The sequence below is a fragment of the Phoca vitulina genome, unplaced genomic scaffold (genome assembly GCF_004348235.1).
Source record: "Phoca vitulina isolate PV1807 unplaced genomic scaffold, GSC_HSeal_1.0 scaffold40, whole genome shotgun sequence".
In the NCBI taxonomy this organism is placed as follows: Eukaryota; Metazoa; Chordata; class Mammalia; order Carnivora; family Phocidae; genus Phoca; species Phoca vitulina.
The window spans coordinates 19140125-19156054 of NW_022589743.1; the positions used below are offsets into that span (position 1 = coordinate 19140125).

The 15930-nt window shown below is 55.5% G+C and overlaps 1 protein-coding gene across 2 annotated transcripts in view; it reads right to left on the minus strand.

The window, feature by feature from the left end:
* RHBDL3 (rhomboid like 3) overlaps nucleotides 1-15543 on the minus strand; it is a 52871-nt gene extending 37328 nt beyond the window's left edge. The window contains exons 1-2 of one of the 2 annotated variants that reach the window (XM_032428969.1): nucleotides 15392-15543; nucleotides 13848-13871 (exon numbers count right to left, since the gene is read on the minus strand). In XM_032428969.1, coding sequence (XP_032284860.1) covers nucleotides 13848-13871; nucleotides 15392-15502 — 135 coding nt within the window. In that variant the 5' untranslated portion in view covers nucleotides 15503-15543. The remainder of the gene's footprint in view (nucleotides 1-13847; nucleotides 13872-15391) is intronic. The other variant, XM_032428970.1, reaches the window with a different exon arrangement.
* Between the last annotated feature and the right edge of the window lie 387 nt (nucleotides 15544-15930).

Here is a 15930-nt window from a genome sequence, read left to right on the forward strand (position 1 = left end):
ACTGAGTATTTCAGGAAACGCAGTGACTCCCTGCACCGTAAAGATCTTTAAGAATAAAAATCTGCTGTTTTCATGGGGCCAAACACTTTTCTAAGCCCTTTATGTCTGTAATTTCTCTGACCCCCGACAACAACTTCCAGAAGCAGGTCCTATTTAACTAGCCCCATATTACAGATGAGGAAATCGAGGCACAGGGAAAGGAGCACTGAGAGGTAGGGGACATGCCTGGCAAACAGCATGCTGCACCCCGGCGGCTTAGCACTGGTGGCCACTGACCTTCAGCCTCCAGGGGCTGCTCTGGGGCTCTGAAGCAAAAGTGAAGGATCAAAGAGGCGAGGGGAGGGAGAGGAGGGGGGCTCATGGGCCCACCCTACACAGATTTTGAAAGCGGGAAAGAGCCGCACACAGCCACAGTTCTGACCCCCCGATGCTTAGATAGGAAAGTGAGGCCTGGATGGGAAAGTGGCAATGACAGCCAGTGAGGGTCTCCTGGTACCTGGGACCCCCCCTTGCATCCCCACAGGCTGACACAGTCCCCCTGACTCACCGGCCTGGCCTCACATGGCCCCTTGTGCTGGGTGGGCTGAGGGTGGGGGTGAGGGGTGGAGATGGAGAAGCAGCCCCGAGTCCCGGGGAAATCCACTTTCCCCCCAATGCCACCCACCCCCTATGAGCACTGCAGGGGGGCAGTGATATACCCGCAGCACGGAGTCTCTTCTGACCGGGTCTGGGGGAGGAAGCCCAGTGGCCTCTCATTCAAGAGCAGGGACACCAATCCCCTCCCAGGGGCTGCCTCAGAGGCTTGGGAGGGCAGTGGGGTGGGGGACTGGGATCAGGCAAGGGCCCCTCTCCCCTTGTTCTAGCTCCAGACAAAGAACCACCTGCTCCCCAGCTCTCCCTCCCCCCCTCCAGGGCTCCCTGCTGTTGTCCTAGTGACAGGGGCTGCCCTGTGGCTCCAGGAGCCCCCCACCCCCCTGCCAGTCCTGCCCCCAGCACATTACAGGCTCCAGACTATGGAGAATGAGCTGGGAACAGGCCAAGTCTCCCTTCGCTGCCAAAACTCTACCTTTCGTGCCAGGGCCAGACAAGCCAGACAATGGGGGTCATCGCTACCCTAATAATGAGGCCTCAGGGATGACGGAGGGTGCCTAGCGGGGAGGGAGAGGCAGGGAAGGGGCTGGCTCCACACAGGACGCCTTCTACACCCCCCCGGGACCCCCACCACCTGGGAGGATGAGGGCCGGAGCAGAGGCAGACTGTGGGCATGGGGCACGGCGGGGTGGGGTGGGGGGGAGCAGAGGGAGACAAAGGGAGAAAGAATCAGAGAGAGAGGACGCGAGCAGAAGGTGGACAGAGGTAGGTCCCTTGCCCCAGAAGAAAACTGAGAGCTTCAAAAGGAGGCTGCACGGAGCAAGGCAAAATCCCATTCTTGTTTCAGCCACTAACGAGTTTGTATAATTCAGAGTAAACATCTCAAGCCATAACTGCCTCATCTATCAAGCGTGCCTCGCGTCCCCTCAGGTTGCAGCGGGTTAGAGCAAACGCAGGGCAGCAGGGCCAGGGCGGAGACTCAGTGTCCGGCTCTTCTTGCCTCATTCAAAGCAAAGCAGGGAGCAACCCTGTAACAGGGGCTTGGCTGGCCCTTTGGGCACACTTCCTGCCTTTGGGACTCCTTCGAGGCCAGGTATAGGGGATAAGATCCGTGGTTTGGAGCTTTTGGGAAAAGAAACCCTACAAATGCAATTTTCCTCATTAATAATGTGCTGAAGGCCCCAAAGCTCCCCCCAAGCCCTGGATTCATCCAGTTTTAGCAGTGGGTCGCTCTTGGGATGAGGTCTGGGCGGGTTCCAGGCAGCCTGACGAGGGCTGGGGTGTGTGTGTGGGGGGGGGGGAGTTGGGGACAGTGGGCTGTGAAAGGGCCACAGGCAGGGGCCCAGCGGGGAGCCAGGAGTCAGGAGCATCCTCGCAGCTGCCTCCTGACTAGGGCCCAGCACTGTGGAGGGAGGGGGCAGGCCAAGCCCACATTCAGCCTGAGCGGAGGATGCTGGCCTCAGGGGGAGAAGACGCAGAGTGAGGGCTGACCCTCCCTCGGCTCCCGCCCACCTGCCTCCGCCATGAAAAGAGCTGCCAGAGGCTCTCAAGGGACGTTTAATCCCAGCACCATCCAGCCCTCTGGCCCCTTAATCCTCCAGGTCGCCAGTTTTCCCCAGCCTGGGGCCCCACAAACGCCCTGTCCCGGACCGCATCTCCCAGCCTGGACCCCTTCCTGGTGCACTCGTGACCTAGACTGGGGCAAGAAGCCGCCACATTCGGACTGCTGCCACCTAGGGCTGCTTCCCTTCTCTGGGGCAAGGAGCAGTGGGAGGGTTTCAGAAGGGACCCTGCTCCCAGCTGCTTAACCACGCTGCCTCGGTTTCTCTTCCAATCATATGGTAGGAACTGTCCCTTCTCAGGGTGATGTAAGGGTGTCCATCCCCATCCCTGCACACACAAGCACACCATATGCAAATGGGGGTTGGGGAAAGAAATCCACAACCAAGGGGCCCCTGGGTGGCTCAGTTGGTTAAGCGTCTGCCTTTGCTCGGGTCATGGTCCCAGGATCCTGGGATCCAGCCCCGCATCGGGCTCCCTGCTCCGCGGGAAGCCTGCTTCTCCCTCCCCCACTCCCCCTGCTTGTGTTTCCTCTCTCACTGTCTCTCTCTCTGTCAAATAAATAAATAAAATCTTTAAAAAATATATTTTATTTATTTATTTGAGAGAGAGGGAACACAAGCAGGGGGAGTGGGAGAGGGAGAAGCAGGCTCCCCGCCGAGCAGGGAACCCGACGCGGGGCTCGATCCCAGGACCCCGGGATCATGACCTGAGCCGAAGGCAGATGCTTAATGACTAAGCCACCCAGGTGCCCCAATAAATAAAATACTTTTTAAAAAGAAATCCACAACCTATACAGCCCATGGGGGCAGCCAATCTTCTCTCCTTGGTCAAAGGGCTGATGGGACATTTGGGATCAGGATGAGGCAACTCGCATCGGGGGTGTGCTGTCAGAGGGATCCGGTGTCCGTGGCAAGAGGGGCAGCAGGCCAGGGAATCGGAATTCATGGTCCAGGAGAGCTGACAGGAATCTCTATGGTTCTCAAACTGCTCTGCAGAGTTTTAGGGGCTCTGACACCCCGAGAGGGTGGGAGGGGGTCGCTGAGCAGACCCCATTCTGGAGTTGTTTCATGTACTGGCTTTCTGCATAGTACTCAGTTGAACAACATGATAGAAGCTACATATATGCAGAATGGCTTCTAGGTCTCAGGTATTACCTGACTGAAACCTCAGCTCACCCCATGTCCTAGTTTGCCGGAGACCTACTGTCTGAGCATGATTATTACCAGCACCCCTTTCCCCCTCAAAAATGGTCCCGAGTTGGATGATAAATTAGGTGGTCCCCCATTTAACCCTCACAACAAAACTCTGAGGTAGATGCCATTATGAGCTCCATTTTGCAGGGGGGGAAACAAGGCCCGGAAAGCTGAGTTGGCCACGTTGGAACAGCCAGCAGTCGGTGCAGATGGATTCACATCCAGGCAGAGGGGCCTGCGGCCTGCCCCCTCCTATCATAAGGACCATGTGGCTAAAAACGGTTTGAAAGACCCCAGTCCAATCCAGTCCTTTGTTCATGTCACAAATATTTACCAAGGATCGGCCATGTGCCAGGCATCGCACCTCATTTTCTGGACAGGGCAACAGGTGCAGAGAGCAAAAGAAACTAGCCCAAGATTACAGCTCGAGTTAGTGGTCAAGATGGGAAAGGTTCTGGGTCCCTCCATGGGAACCTGCCCCAGTCTTGCCCTTCCTCGTCTTTCTTTGTCCTGTCTTGTGTATGAAATATGGCCCCTGGCTCAGAGTTTCCCCATGTGTAAAACACACATAAGGTTTCCAAGGTCCCATAAGTTTGGGAAACCCTTCTGGAAGGGCCTGATGCATAAAACCATACTAAGGGCTCTGCAAGTTCTCACAGTGAAGAGACGTGTCTGATTTTGTTCAGCCCAGTATTTTCCAAACTTATTGGACCTTTGGGCATCATACTTTCCACAGCAACATGCCATAGAACACTCTTTGGGAAAAATGCATGAGTCCATAGAGTCATTTCTTCCTTTTGTGGAACCCGGCCCCTCTGCCCATGGTTCCAAACCAGCCTTTCACCTTCATTTCCTGAGTGGCAAAGGCCCTCAAGTCCATCGACACTTTGTCTGGAGGCCTGCCACAGTTAGAAATCTGCCGGGCCCAGGCCGCAGCCCAAGGGGTGAGGGGGATGCTGCCCCGGAGAGGCTGAAGAATCAGGGACTGGCCTAAGGGAAAGGCTGGGCTGAGCTCACAGAGAACAGCCCTGCGGGAGCCGGGATCTGCCTGCTCAGCACCCAGGACAGCGGCGCCATGTTCCCCAGCCCGCCCCCTCCTGCCGCCAGCCAGGGAGCCAGGCCAAGCTTCAGAGTTTACCCAGCAGCAGTGAAGCATAAGAAAAAGAAGAAAGGAACACACTTATTTTATATCTATTACGTATGTGTGAATTGGACAAACTGCATTTCCAAGACAATTGCACGTCTGATCCCTGTTCCCAACACTCGAACTCCCTTCCTGTCCCAGGCTGACCCTCTCCCTCTCCTGGATGTAGAGAGGCCCAGGATCTCAGTGAAGGGTGTGAGTACCTTCAAGGACCCCGAAGGAAGCACGTGGAGTGCCATCCTGGTGGAGACCTCTCCAGTCCAGAAGGTCGGGACCTGGGATCTAAGGAAGGCTCCCATCCCTGGCCCCAGTGTCCTCTCTCTGTCCTCCAAGACAGAAGGAGCCCGGGGAAGTGACCACATGGCATGCATGCAGGGGGCGGGGCAAAGCACAGGCAGTTGCCCCTCTCCACTTTGGGGACGGTTAGCAAGCCTCATCTGCTGGGTCCTTGCATCATTACCCGGCTTCTGAACAGAGATGAATTAACGAGGCTACCCAGGGGCTTAGGGCTCAGCAGAGCTGTCCCCACCCAACAGCCAGAGCCCACCAGGGAACTCTGGCCCATTATGGATATTTACTGCCCCATAAATTAGGTCCAGGCCTGCAGCTGCTGAGGTCAGGAGGTGAGGTTATGGGAATAGCAGCTTTCTCTTCCAGTTCTCCTTCCTCGCAAATGAGGATGCTAATTCTCCCCATAGAGAAAACCACCTCACGCCAGTCCCCTGATTCTGAAATACTGATTTTTCACAAATATCTTATTACTTTTATTCTCACACCAACCCTAGAGTGAGTGTGATTAGTCCTGTTTAACAGATATGGAAACTGAGGTTCACAGAGATGAACAGTTTGCCCAGAGGCCCTCCCAGTGAGTGGAGCAGGGCACCATCTGGCTTGCTCAAACTGGGGCTGGAGTGGATTTTCAAACCTCAAGCCTCCCTGGGCAGAAGAGAGACCAGTTCCTGAAAACCAGGTTCTGACCCTCCTGTCCTTGGGTCTCCCCACATGGAGGCACGAGGGACCCTTGTGCTCCCCTGGGATTTGGCCAGGCCAAGGCCTCTGACAGCTGGAGAAGCTTCTGTGATTCTAGGATTCCCAGCTGTATTATTTCTGTTCTTTCAGCTGCCATGGAAGGGGTCTGGGGGGAGGCAGCTCGTCCCTCTCAGGAGGTTTCTCCCTTAAGCCCCAAGACGGGCTCCTGAGCATCCTTGCTCCCCATAAGTCAAACAGCTGAACCCGGCTCTGAGGTTGGCAGCCTGGTTAGGGAGCTAGAACGCCCTTCCCTCAGCAGAGAAGCGGGCATCCTGGCCTGAATCCAGGCTGAGTTGCTGGATAATGGGCATGTTTCCAGAAACCACCCAACTCTCTCAACACCTGGGCTGGAGGGGAAGAACTCCCAGACTACCCACCCCCATATAGGAAGCTGGGGTTAGGAGGGCAATGAGGGGTGGGGGCCGGCTCCTTCCTCCAGGCTTTGTCTCTTTCCAGCCTCACAGCCTCTTGGAAGACCTTGCTTCTCCTTTTCTCAGAGCCCCCCAAAGAAGGCCTTGAAGACTCTGAGAGGGCAGCTGGGGGCTGTGACTCAGAGGCAGGTCCCTTGGGTCCCCAGGAGCAGACGCACTGCCCGGGCTGACTCATCTAGGCACAACCATCACAGCCGCCTGGGGACCAAAGCTGAGTCATAGCCACGAAGGCAGGCATCCAGGCCCAGGGGGGCAGCCACTGGCAGGGAGGGGTGGGATTGGGTGCAACCAGGGGGCAGGGGGCTGACACCTGCCCCATCCCTCCTTTCAGCCTAAACCCATTTCCTCCCGCTGCTTCTCCTGGAAGCCACCGAAGGGTCCCTTGTTCCCCAGAAATGAGAGGGCTGAGAGATCCAGGGAGGAGGGGAGTGGGAGCCGGGCAGGTAGGATAAACGGTCACCAAACACTTTCACCTCCTGGGGGCCCTCCACCCTGTTTCAAAAGCCACCTGAAGCCATGTGGACAAAGACATACAGCCCCTTCTGCAGAGGACCCTTATTTGCTTTGGGTCTCTGGGCAAGCCCTTCCCTTTTGGGCCTCAGTGTCCTCCTCTGTAAAGAGGGGATAGCACCACTCACCTCACAGGGCTGTTGAAAGATCAAAATGAGATGAGGACCTATGTGCATGCAGTAGTCATTCAATAGTTGCTCCCTCAAAGAAATATTTCCCGACTCCAACCTGTAACTTGCTTCAGAAAAGCTGGCGGGACAGAGGTGGTGGCTACCCCTAGTTGTTCACAACTCAAGATACACATGGACTCATTTCCGTAACACAGAAGAGTGCCCTATTCTCACGGGAGGCCACCAGGAACTGCCCAATGGGACACCAGGCAGAGGAGGCTGGCTCCGGGCTCTGGTCGCCTGATGGCCGGACCCTTCACCCTCAGCCGTGCAGGCATGCAGCCAGTGAGCAGAGGGGACACTTGGGCGCCACCCCCATCCCAGGCAGCCTTTGTCCCAAAGCTTCCCTCCTTTCCCTGCAGAAAGTTCAGGACACATGTGGAAGAAGCCAGCTCGATAGGGCAGAAGAACCCCAGACTGGGGATCTGGACACTAAGATTCGCCACCTAGAACTATTACGTGTCAGAGGTTCTTCTGAGAACAGCATCCATTTCCCTAAGTTCCAGGGACAGGACATGACGGCCATGTTTATCAGGCGCTCACTTGGTGCTGTGGCAAGTGCTACCCGCATGCCACGTCCCGGGCCGCACGCCAACCCTGAGGGAAGGGAAGTGTTCTAGGCAGCTCCCAGGTGAGACAACGGAGGCTTGGAGAGGTCCCCTGGCCTGCCCACTGCCCCACAGCTGGGAGCAGACTGGGACCTGAGCCAGATACACACCTGTCCTCACCGCTGCCCTAGTCACTCAGGACGCCAAGTAAGAAAATGGACGCCTGGGAACACAGGTCAGAGGGGAGCACAACGGGGCTCGAGTCCCAGCTCTGACACGACTGCACCAAGCGGTCTCAGAGGGCGCTGAGCTCTGCTTCCGCCCTGGCAAAAGGAGCAGATCGGACAAGGTGCTTCCACCAGCCTTCTGACCTATGGTCCTTGAGGTGGGAGCAGCCCCGGAGGGGCCGGCGTGAACAAGGCAGCCCCACCCAGTCAGGGCCTGCATGGGGAGGAGATGCTTGGACCCACGACGACACACTCGGGGCTGCAGTCTGATGTGTCGTCTGCTTGAACGCATGTGTGCCCATTATGTGGGCAGGCAGCATGCAGTCTCAGGTCCCTGGGCCCCACCGCTCAACTGCCACCAAATGTAGTTCTGTGAGAGGTCAGGGATAAAAGGGTTAATTCAGCATGGCTGCCAAGGTCACTGGGGCAGGAGCAGGATAGGAAAGCTCGCTTTGTGCTGGTGGAGGCACGTCCACAGCCTCAAGCGCCCTGGAGGCCACCTGATAAGGGGTTGGAGGTGCAGAGCCTGAGCAAACTCGTGGCTTTGTCCTTCTCTGGGAACCTCTTTCTGCCGGCTAATCGTGTGTTCCAGGGGGCCGCCATCAATGCCCTGCCTCCGGGGCAGGTGTTTTCGCTGTGGCCCCTTGCTAATCCATTCGGTGGCCCCATATGAACCTCTTTTCAGCTCCCAGAACTTAAGGCAGCTTGCGGGAGAACTGCAAATGAGGATGACTTCAGGGTCAGGCCAAGGGAAGACCCCAGGCTGGAGAGAAGGGGGCCGAGCAGGGGAGACACTTAGGGAAAGCCAGCAGGAAAATCCTCCAGGCTCAGAAGTGGCTCTCTTTCCAGGAGCCTGGATTGGGCAGGAGCTGGTTTAGAGAGGCCGCTGCCTTCCCTGGGGGGGGGGGGGGCTGGATCTCAGAAGCAGCCCCGTGCATCTTCCAGCAAATTCTGATTCCCAGTTAAGAGACAGCTGTTGAATGTCCACTGGATATCAGACATTGTAAAGAGTCTCCACTTCCATCTAATTCCTACTATTGTTCCTGGAGTTCAAGATCACTGTCCTTGTTTTACAAATGAGGAAATCGAGGCTCAGAGAGCTAATGCCACTTGGCCCCAGTGACAAAAGCATAAGGCTTGAAGCCAGGTCCATCTGACTCCAAATCCAGGCTCTTGCACCCAGCAGGTCATCTCAGTTGCTCTGCGTGCTGGTTGTAGCACGTTTATAATTTCAGTGGTGGGACAGCCACAACTTGTCTGCTCTCCTTCTGGGAGATTAGCAAAGTTGGGGCTCTTATGGGGGCCTGAGAAATGTATGCTCCCAGTGGAAGGGGGGAAAAAACCCCAAATTACTTCCAATCCTTCCTTTTCCTTCTCACTCATCTGAGCTCAAAAGCAACTGTGCTTTGTTGACTCAACAGAACTCTGCTCCAAACACTTTTGCTCATTAAACATTTGCATATATTGAAGGTAGATCTTGAAGGTATTTTAAGGGTGAACCTGGAAATGACTTTCCCACCCTGGAAGTCCTTTAGGGGTTAAGTGCATTCGGGTCCAGTATCTGCCATGGACCCACTCTTTGACCTTGGATCCCTGACGGCACCTCCCTAGAGTTGGCACCTCCCTAGAGTTCGGGAAGGGCCTGAGACTGCCGAAACATAACCTGAAAAAGAGGAGCCTATGGAACAACATAAAGCAAGAACTGAAGGGCACATTACCTGCGCAAAATTACAAACATCAGCACGATAGATGAGACAAAGAATAAACTGGCCCCACACATATAAAAATTTACCAAGTGATAAAATTTTCTAAACACATTAAAGGAAGTGTTCCTTGGGGCGCCTGGGTGGCTCAGTCGGTTAAGCATCTGCCTTCAGCTCAGGTCATGATCTCAGGGTCCTGGGATCGAGCCCCGCATCGGGCTCCCTGCTCAGCGGGGAGTCTGCTTCTCCCTCTTCCTGCCCCTCTGCCCTTCCCCCCTGCTTGTGCTCATGCACTTTCTCTCCCTCTCAAATAAATAAAATCTTAAAAAAAAAAAAATAAAGGAAGTGTTTCTTAATAAGTGCTGGCATAACTGGATAGAAACAAGGTCTGGATGGAGTAAAGGGCTGGATGATTTCGTTAGTCACAGAAACTGTAGTAGGAAATAGAAATGCATATTTATAAGATCTAAAGAGGGATGAAGACTGGGGTGCTTGGCAGGTTCAGTTGGAAGAGCATGCGACTCTTGGTCTCAGGGTTGTGAGTTTGAGCCCCATGTGGGGTGTAGAAATTGCTTAATAAATAAACTTTAAAAAAAATGAAGAAGGATGAAGACTGTCTCAGGTCTAAAGCAACAGAAGGAATCATGATGGAAAATCTCAACAGATTCAACTACAGAAAAATAAGACATTTTGCACAATACTACACTATGACAACAGATTCGTATTTAGGTAACTTTAAAATCTAATATTTAGTAGCCAAACTGTGGAAAGAGCCAAGATGTCCATCAACAGATGAATGGATAAAGAAGATGTGGTATATATATACAATGGAATATTATGCAGCCATCAAAAGGAATGAGATCTTGCCATTTGCAACGACGTGGATGGAACTGGAGGGTATTATGCTGAGCGAAATAAGTCAAACAGAGAAAGACATGTATCATATGACCTCACTGATATGAGGAATTCTTAATCTCAGGAAACAAACTGAGGGTTGCTGGAGTGGGGGGTGGGGTGGGAGGGATGGGGTGACTGGGTGATGGACACTGGGGAGGGTATGTGCTCTGGTAAGCGCTGTGAATTGTGCAAGACTGTTGAATCTCAGATCTGTACCTCTGAAACAAATAATGCAATATATGTTAAGAAAGAAAAAAAAAAAGAAGAAGAATGTAGCAGGAGGGGAAGAATGAAGGGGGGGAAATCGGAGGGGTAGACGAACCATGAGAGACGATGGACTCTGAAAAACAAACTGAGGGTTCTAGAGGGGAGGGGGGTGGGAGGATGGGTTAGCCTGGTGATGGGTATTGAGGGCACGTTCTGCATGGAGCACTGGGTGTTATGCACAAACAATGAATCATGGAACACTATATCTAAAACTAATGATGTAATGTATGGGGATTAACATAAAATAAAAAAATTTAAAAAAAAATCTAATATTTAGGAAAACCGTTTAGGTCCCAGGCACATGAAAAGATAATTCCCTCAAGCAGAAGTGGAAATAAGAAACAAAACATATGATGGACCGTCTAGGGGTTGAAGTGATGACCTCCTGGTTTCCCGCCTACTATAACTTCCAGGACCCACGGGGAAGAAGTCAGGGGTGGGGTAAGGAGGGCTGGCATGCTACTCTCCTGCTTGAGCAAGCCAGCCAAATTCCCAGATGACTGGGGTCATCTGTTTTCTTCACTTCCAACTCCCACAAAAGGCATCCTGACCAATTATTTGAGGGGTGACCACACAGGACCAACAGGCCAAGGTCGTGGCTTCTAGTTCTTGGGGTTTAATTAGCTTCATGCTGGGTCAAAGCTACTCCATGTGCTAAAGAACCAGACAGCACAGAGGGAACTGGTGCAATGCCAAATATCCCTAAAACCAGGGGGAGAAGTCCCAGCAGGTCCCAGTTCGAAACTGGGTGATCGCTGGTGTTCCCTTGACCAAGAAAGGAAAGGAGGACCAACTTTGGCCAGCTTCTCATCCCATCAACCTCTGGAAGGTGAACACATCAGCTTGCAGAGACTCTGACAGGTGTCATGAACCCCCCACTGACCACAGTTTGGTCAGGGCTGTCCATTTCTGGATAAGGTGGTTGGGGGTGGGGCTGCCTCAACCTCCAGTGAAATGCTCTTTCCTAAGTGCACCAAGGTCCACAATCCTCAAGTCCTACCGTTAAGCAGGCCCACAGGAAAGGCAAAGGGGAAAACCCTTCCAAATTCTGAATAACCTCACATCCTGAAGCTGTACACCCCTTTGTGAAGCTTCATAGGTATTCTCCAGTTAGCGCCACTGGGGAATGGTCCAGGGGCAGCTTCACGAAGTAGGGGCAAGGAACACAGAGGGACTGGATCTCTGCCAGAGGTCAAGTCCTGCTCAGGAGCAGCTCTCCTTAAACACAAATCACCCACAGGAAGGAAGGTAACAGAAATGGGCTTCTTTTTTTTTTTTATAGATTTATTATTTTAGGGGGACCTAGGTGGCTCAGTCAGTTAAGTGGCTGCCTTTGGCTGGGGTCATGATCCCAGGGTCCTGGGATCGAGCCCCGCATCGGGTTCCTTGCTCAGCGGGAAGCCTGCTTCTCTCTCTGCCTGCCACTCCCCCTGCTTGTGCAAGCTCTCTCTCTCTCTCTCTGACAAATAAATTCTTAAAAAAAAAAAAGATTTATTATTTTAGAGGGAGAGGGACAAGCAGACTCCTCACTGAGCAGAGCCAGACGTGGGGCTCGATCCCATGACCCCAAGATCATGACCTCAGCCAAAACCAAGAGTCAGATGCTTAACCGACTGCGCCCCCCACCCCAGGTGCCCCCAGAAATGGGCTTCTAACACCACGTGATGGACGGGGAATAGGCATAAGGCAGAACTTACTGTGAGAAAACAATGGTTTGCCCGGAGTATTTTGGGAGTTTCTTTCCTATAATTAATTTTGTCTGTCTAGCATTGTTTCCGGGTGGGCCTTCCCAGAAGCAGGGGGATGCTCCCTGTGACACGAGGGACCTCCCTCCGGTGGGAGAAAATGGATTTCACAGACCACCCTCGAGTATTAGTTGCTATACATTCTCTCTGCTCTCCTCTCTCTGCTCCAAATTCTTCCTACTGTTTTCCTCCATTCACCCAAATAGTTCCTTTTAAAATGTAAACATACACAGAAAATTAATCAAATGAGGAAGACAGACACAGAGGGAGAAAGAATGATACACTTTGTTCTAGGTTCTGATTCTAAATCTGGCAGGAGGTGTGAAGGGCTGACAGCTTGCTGGTCGTGGTGTCGGTGGCAGCAGGAGGCCCCTCCTGCCTCAGGGCGGCCGCTGTGCTCCCAGGAACTGAAGGGAGAGTGGGTGGCGAGTGGGAGCAGAGGGAGAGATGCGCCACCCCGCTGGGACGGGAGCCGGGAGCCAGCGGATGCTCCCCAAACCACAGCCAGGCCTCATTCTAATGTGGGGGGTGCCCGCAAGCACCCCCCAACCCCTGCCAGCACGACTTTCCAGCTGTAATTCCGGGTCTCGGTCCCACTCGGGCACCTGCATTTGGTGGGTTCTTCGCATTGAACTGGTCTGTCACCAAAGCTGTCATTTTTGCCAACACCCCACCCCCTCACCCCGACTTCCCCTTTTTCCTTCCAGGTTCAGAATCCCAAAGTTATCTATGCATTTCGCTCATCTACGCGGGTCCAGTGACATCTTCCAATTCCCCCATTGCCACGTCCCTCTTCCTTTCTGTTCTTGCCATCCTCCATGTTCATTCACTGCAGCAGGTCCCTGCCTACTTTCTCTCATGCCTGCCATCCACCTTACCTCCTCCCCACTAGCACACAGGACCTTTCCAAAGCATTGCTTGGATCCCTGCTGAAAAAACTTTCAAAGGCTTTCCCTGCCTACAACAGGATAAGGTCTGGTCCAAGCTACTTTGTCAGCTTCATCTCCTCATCCAACCCAACAGGTTCCCTCTGGCCCAACCAGACTGGGCTCTTAAAGTTGTGCAAACTTCATGGCACAATCATGCCTACTGCAGGACCAGAGCGCTCACTAGTCCCCCTGCGCTGGAACATCCCTTGCCTCCTCTCCTCTGCATCCGGGAATGGAGACAGAGAGGGAAATACACAAAAGCTCTCAACACCGGTACTAAGCAACCAAGAAACTGTTTCCTTGCTGAAGGTCAAATGTCCATCAAGAGATTCCAAAGTTGGCATTCCCAACTCCATTCCCCACATCTAGACGCTAGGAGTTGCAAACAATCACATACTATTTCCCATAACTCTCATCCCTGCCGCAAAGTTAGAGTCAGCTTTCAAAAGAGCCCATACTGTGAGTCACTCTCCAAGGACAGCAGAGAGTTGACTTCAGTGGTGGCCATGGATCTTTGAAGGTGGAGGTAAAAAAGGAGAGGGTATATTAATCTAAGCCCTTCCCCCACCTCCTCAGTCCCGACTGCAATCACCCCCCCCATCCCCGCATATAGGGAATGTCCCAGGCTTTTGATACCTATTGTGCAATTTCTACATGGTATTTAGAAGGCAGAGTTGGGAAGAGGAGGGAGCGAAGGATCTCTCAGGCGAGCCCACCGCCTACTCCTGAAACCTGGAGAGCAGTGGAGAGCACTGTCGATCAGTCTCGGAGATGCACTAAGCCACGCCCCCACCACACCGCACCGTCTCAGGAGTGCAGAGCTTGGGAAGCCCACGCAAGCAGGGAGACTGATTGTGGGGAGGGCTGGAAGGAAGTGGGGTCATTTAACCGCTCACATACCTGATCAAACAGGACTTTCCAGTGCTGGTAGAGAGGGAGGCCATGCAGAAGAGGAGGAAGAGAAGAGAGAGAAAGAAACACACACTTATCACCAAGGACTCTCTAGCCCCTGATATTTCTGACATAGCTTCCCAGCTGCTGCCCAGACTCAGGAACCCGCCACAAGACACCAGGGGAAACCTGGGGGGAGCTCCCCAAATGAGTCTGCACTAAGCAAAGACAGGGAACTCAGGTTGGGGGAGGGGGGGTTGTCCCTCTCTTGGAGTCCGGCGGGAGGAGGGATACGCTGAGCAAGGGTGATTCTCAGCAATTACTAAATAAAGGCATCCAACTCTATACAAGGGCCTCTAATAACTTCTGCCTAAGGCTCATGTCCATGTCTACTCCCACACCTGGGAACCCACCCTGCTGCAACAGTCTCCACCTGCTGGGGGTCAGAGAACCCCCCCCTACTCAGGAAAACTCAGCCCTGAATAAACACTAACCGTTGCTGCAGTTTGGGAGGAGGGGTCTCCGGAATGCACTGAAATCTAAACAGTCTCTCCAAGGCTGAATCTAAGTGCTGAGTACATGAGCCTGGTGAGTACAGGGCTTGGGAGCCAGAAGCAGGTGAGAGGTTTAACCAAGGGAGCCAAAGGGGAGGGAAGTGGTTAAGCTCTCCTGGGGCACATTCCCCGGTAGGTTAGGGGTCCTGGCTTCTCCATTTCCCTACCCTGAGAGAGGGCTAGGGCAGGGCAGAATGTCTCTCCAGTTTTTCACCTCTATATGCAGGTTAACCTCAGGAGGGAGTAGCTTAAGAAATCCCAGTTCCCAGGACTCCCCAGTGCCCGCTCCGCCGATGGCTCCCCAGACCAGAGGGAAGGAGACTCCAGCAGCAGATGGCAGGGAAGCCCTCTGGAGCAGCCCCTCCCCATCCTCGCCCGGGGGACCGTCGCTGGCATCGACTCGGTCTGGGACTCCTGGGCTCTCTTCTGGAAGCGACACTGCTCCCAGCACTCCGCCTCTCCCTCCTCCGGCCGGGTTCAGGGACCCGGGCCGGCTTGAATTTCAATCAGTGTGGCGACAGGGCAGGTGCCGGGAGGGAGCTAATCCGGAAGCGAAGAAGGGGGTCGCCAGAGCGGTCGGCGCGGCCGGGTTCCGGGGACTCTGCGGCGCCCGCTCCTTCCCCGGGCTCAGAGAGCCCGCAGGTCGCGAGCGGGAGGGGAGGGGTAGTCACGGCTGTGACGCGGCCGCCTCTGCGGGAAAACGCCGTGTCCCGGCCACTGCACCAGCCGCGGGGAGGGGGCTCCCGCGGCCGACCAGTCCCCAGCGCAGCGGCGGGGCTGCGTCCCGCATGGAAGCCGCGGAGCCCGAGCGGGGGGTGGCGCGCGCGCGTTTGGGGGAGACCGGTCCCTCCGCCCCCTCCCGCCCGCGGGGACCCGGCCAATCCGGGGCGCTCCCGCGTCACCTTGAAACCTCGAAGTTGCCCCGCGGGGGCGAGACGGGGGCAGCTCCCCCTTAGTGCCCCCCAGAAAGTTTGCCCGGGCGGGGGAGGGGGCACTCACGTCTTCCGGCGCCGCCGGCGGCCGCTCCTCGGCCTCGGGTTCCAGCTCCTCGATGCGCTCCGCCTCGGCGCAGGCGGCCACTGCGGGGCCCGGGCTGGGGTGCTCGCCCATGCCGACGCGGGGTCCAGGGCCGGCGGGCGGCTGCGGGGCTCGTCCCGGGGCGCCGGGCTAACTTTGCGCCGCGCCGGCCGCGCAGCTCCGGGGGCTCTGTGCGCGCCGCGCCGCCTCCGCGCCAGCCCCGCCGCCCGCGCCCGCCCCCATGGCCCCGGCCCCCGCGCCGCCGCCGCCTCGCCGCCCAGCCGCCCCGGGACGCCCGGCCCCTCGCCGCCAAACTTCTCTGCGCTCGCCGCCCCGCCGGCCTCCGCCTGCGCCCCGGCCTCCACGCTCGGCTCCGAGGCGAGGGCGCCCTTGGGCCGGCCCCGGCCCCCGCGGCTCCCCGCGCTCCCCTCCCGCTTCCCGCGGCCCCCGCTCTGCGCCGGAGTCTCCTCCTCCCCGCGGACTCCTCGGGGGCGGCGCGCGGGCGGGGGCGGGGCTGCTCC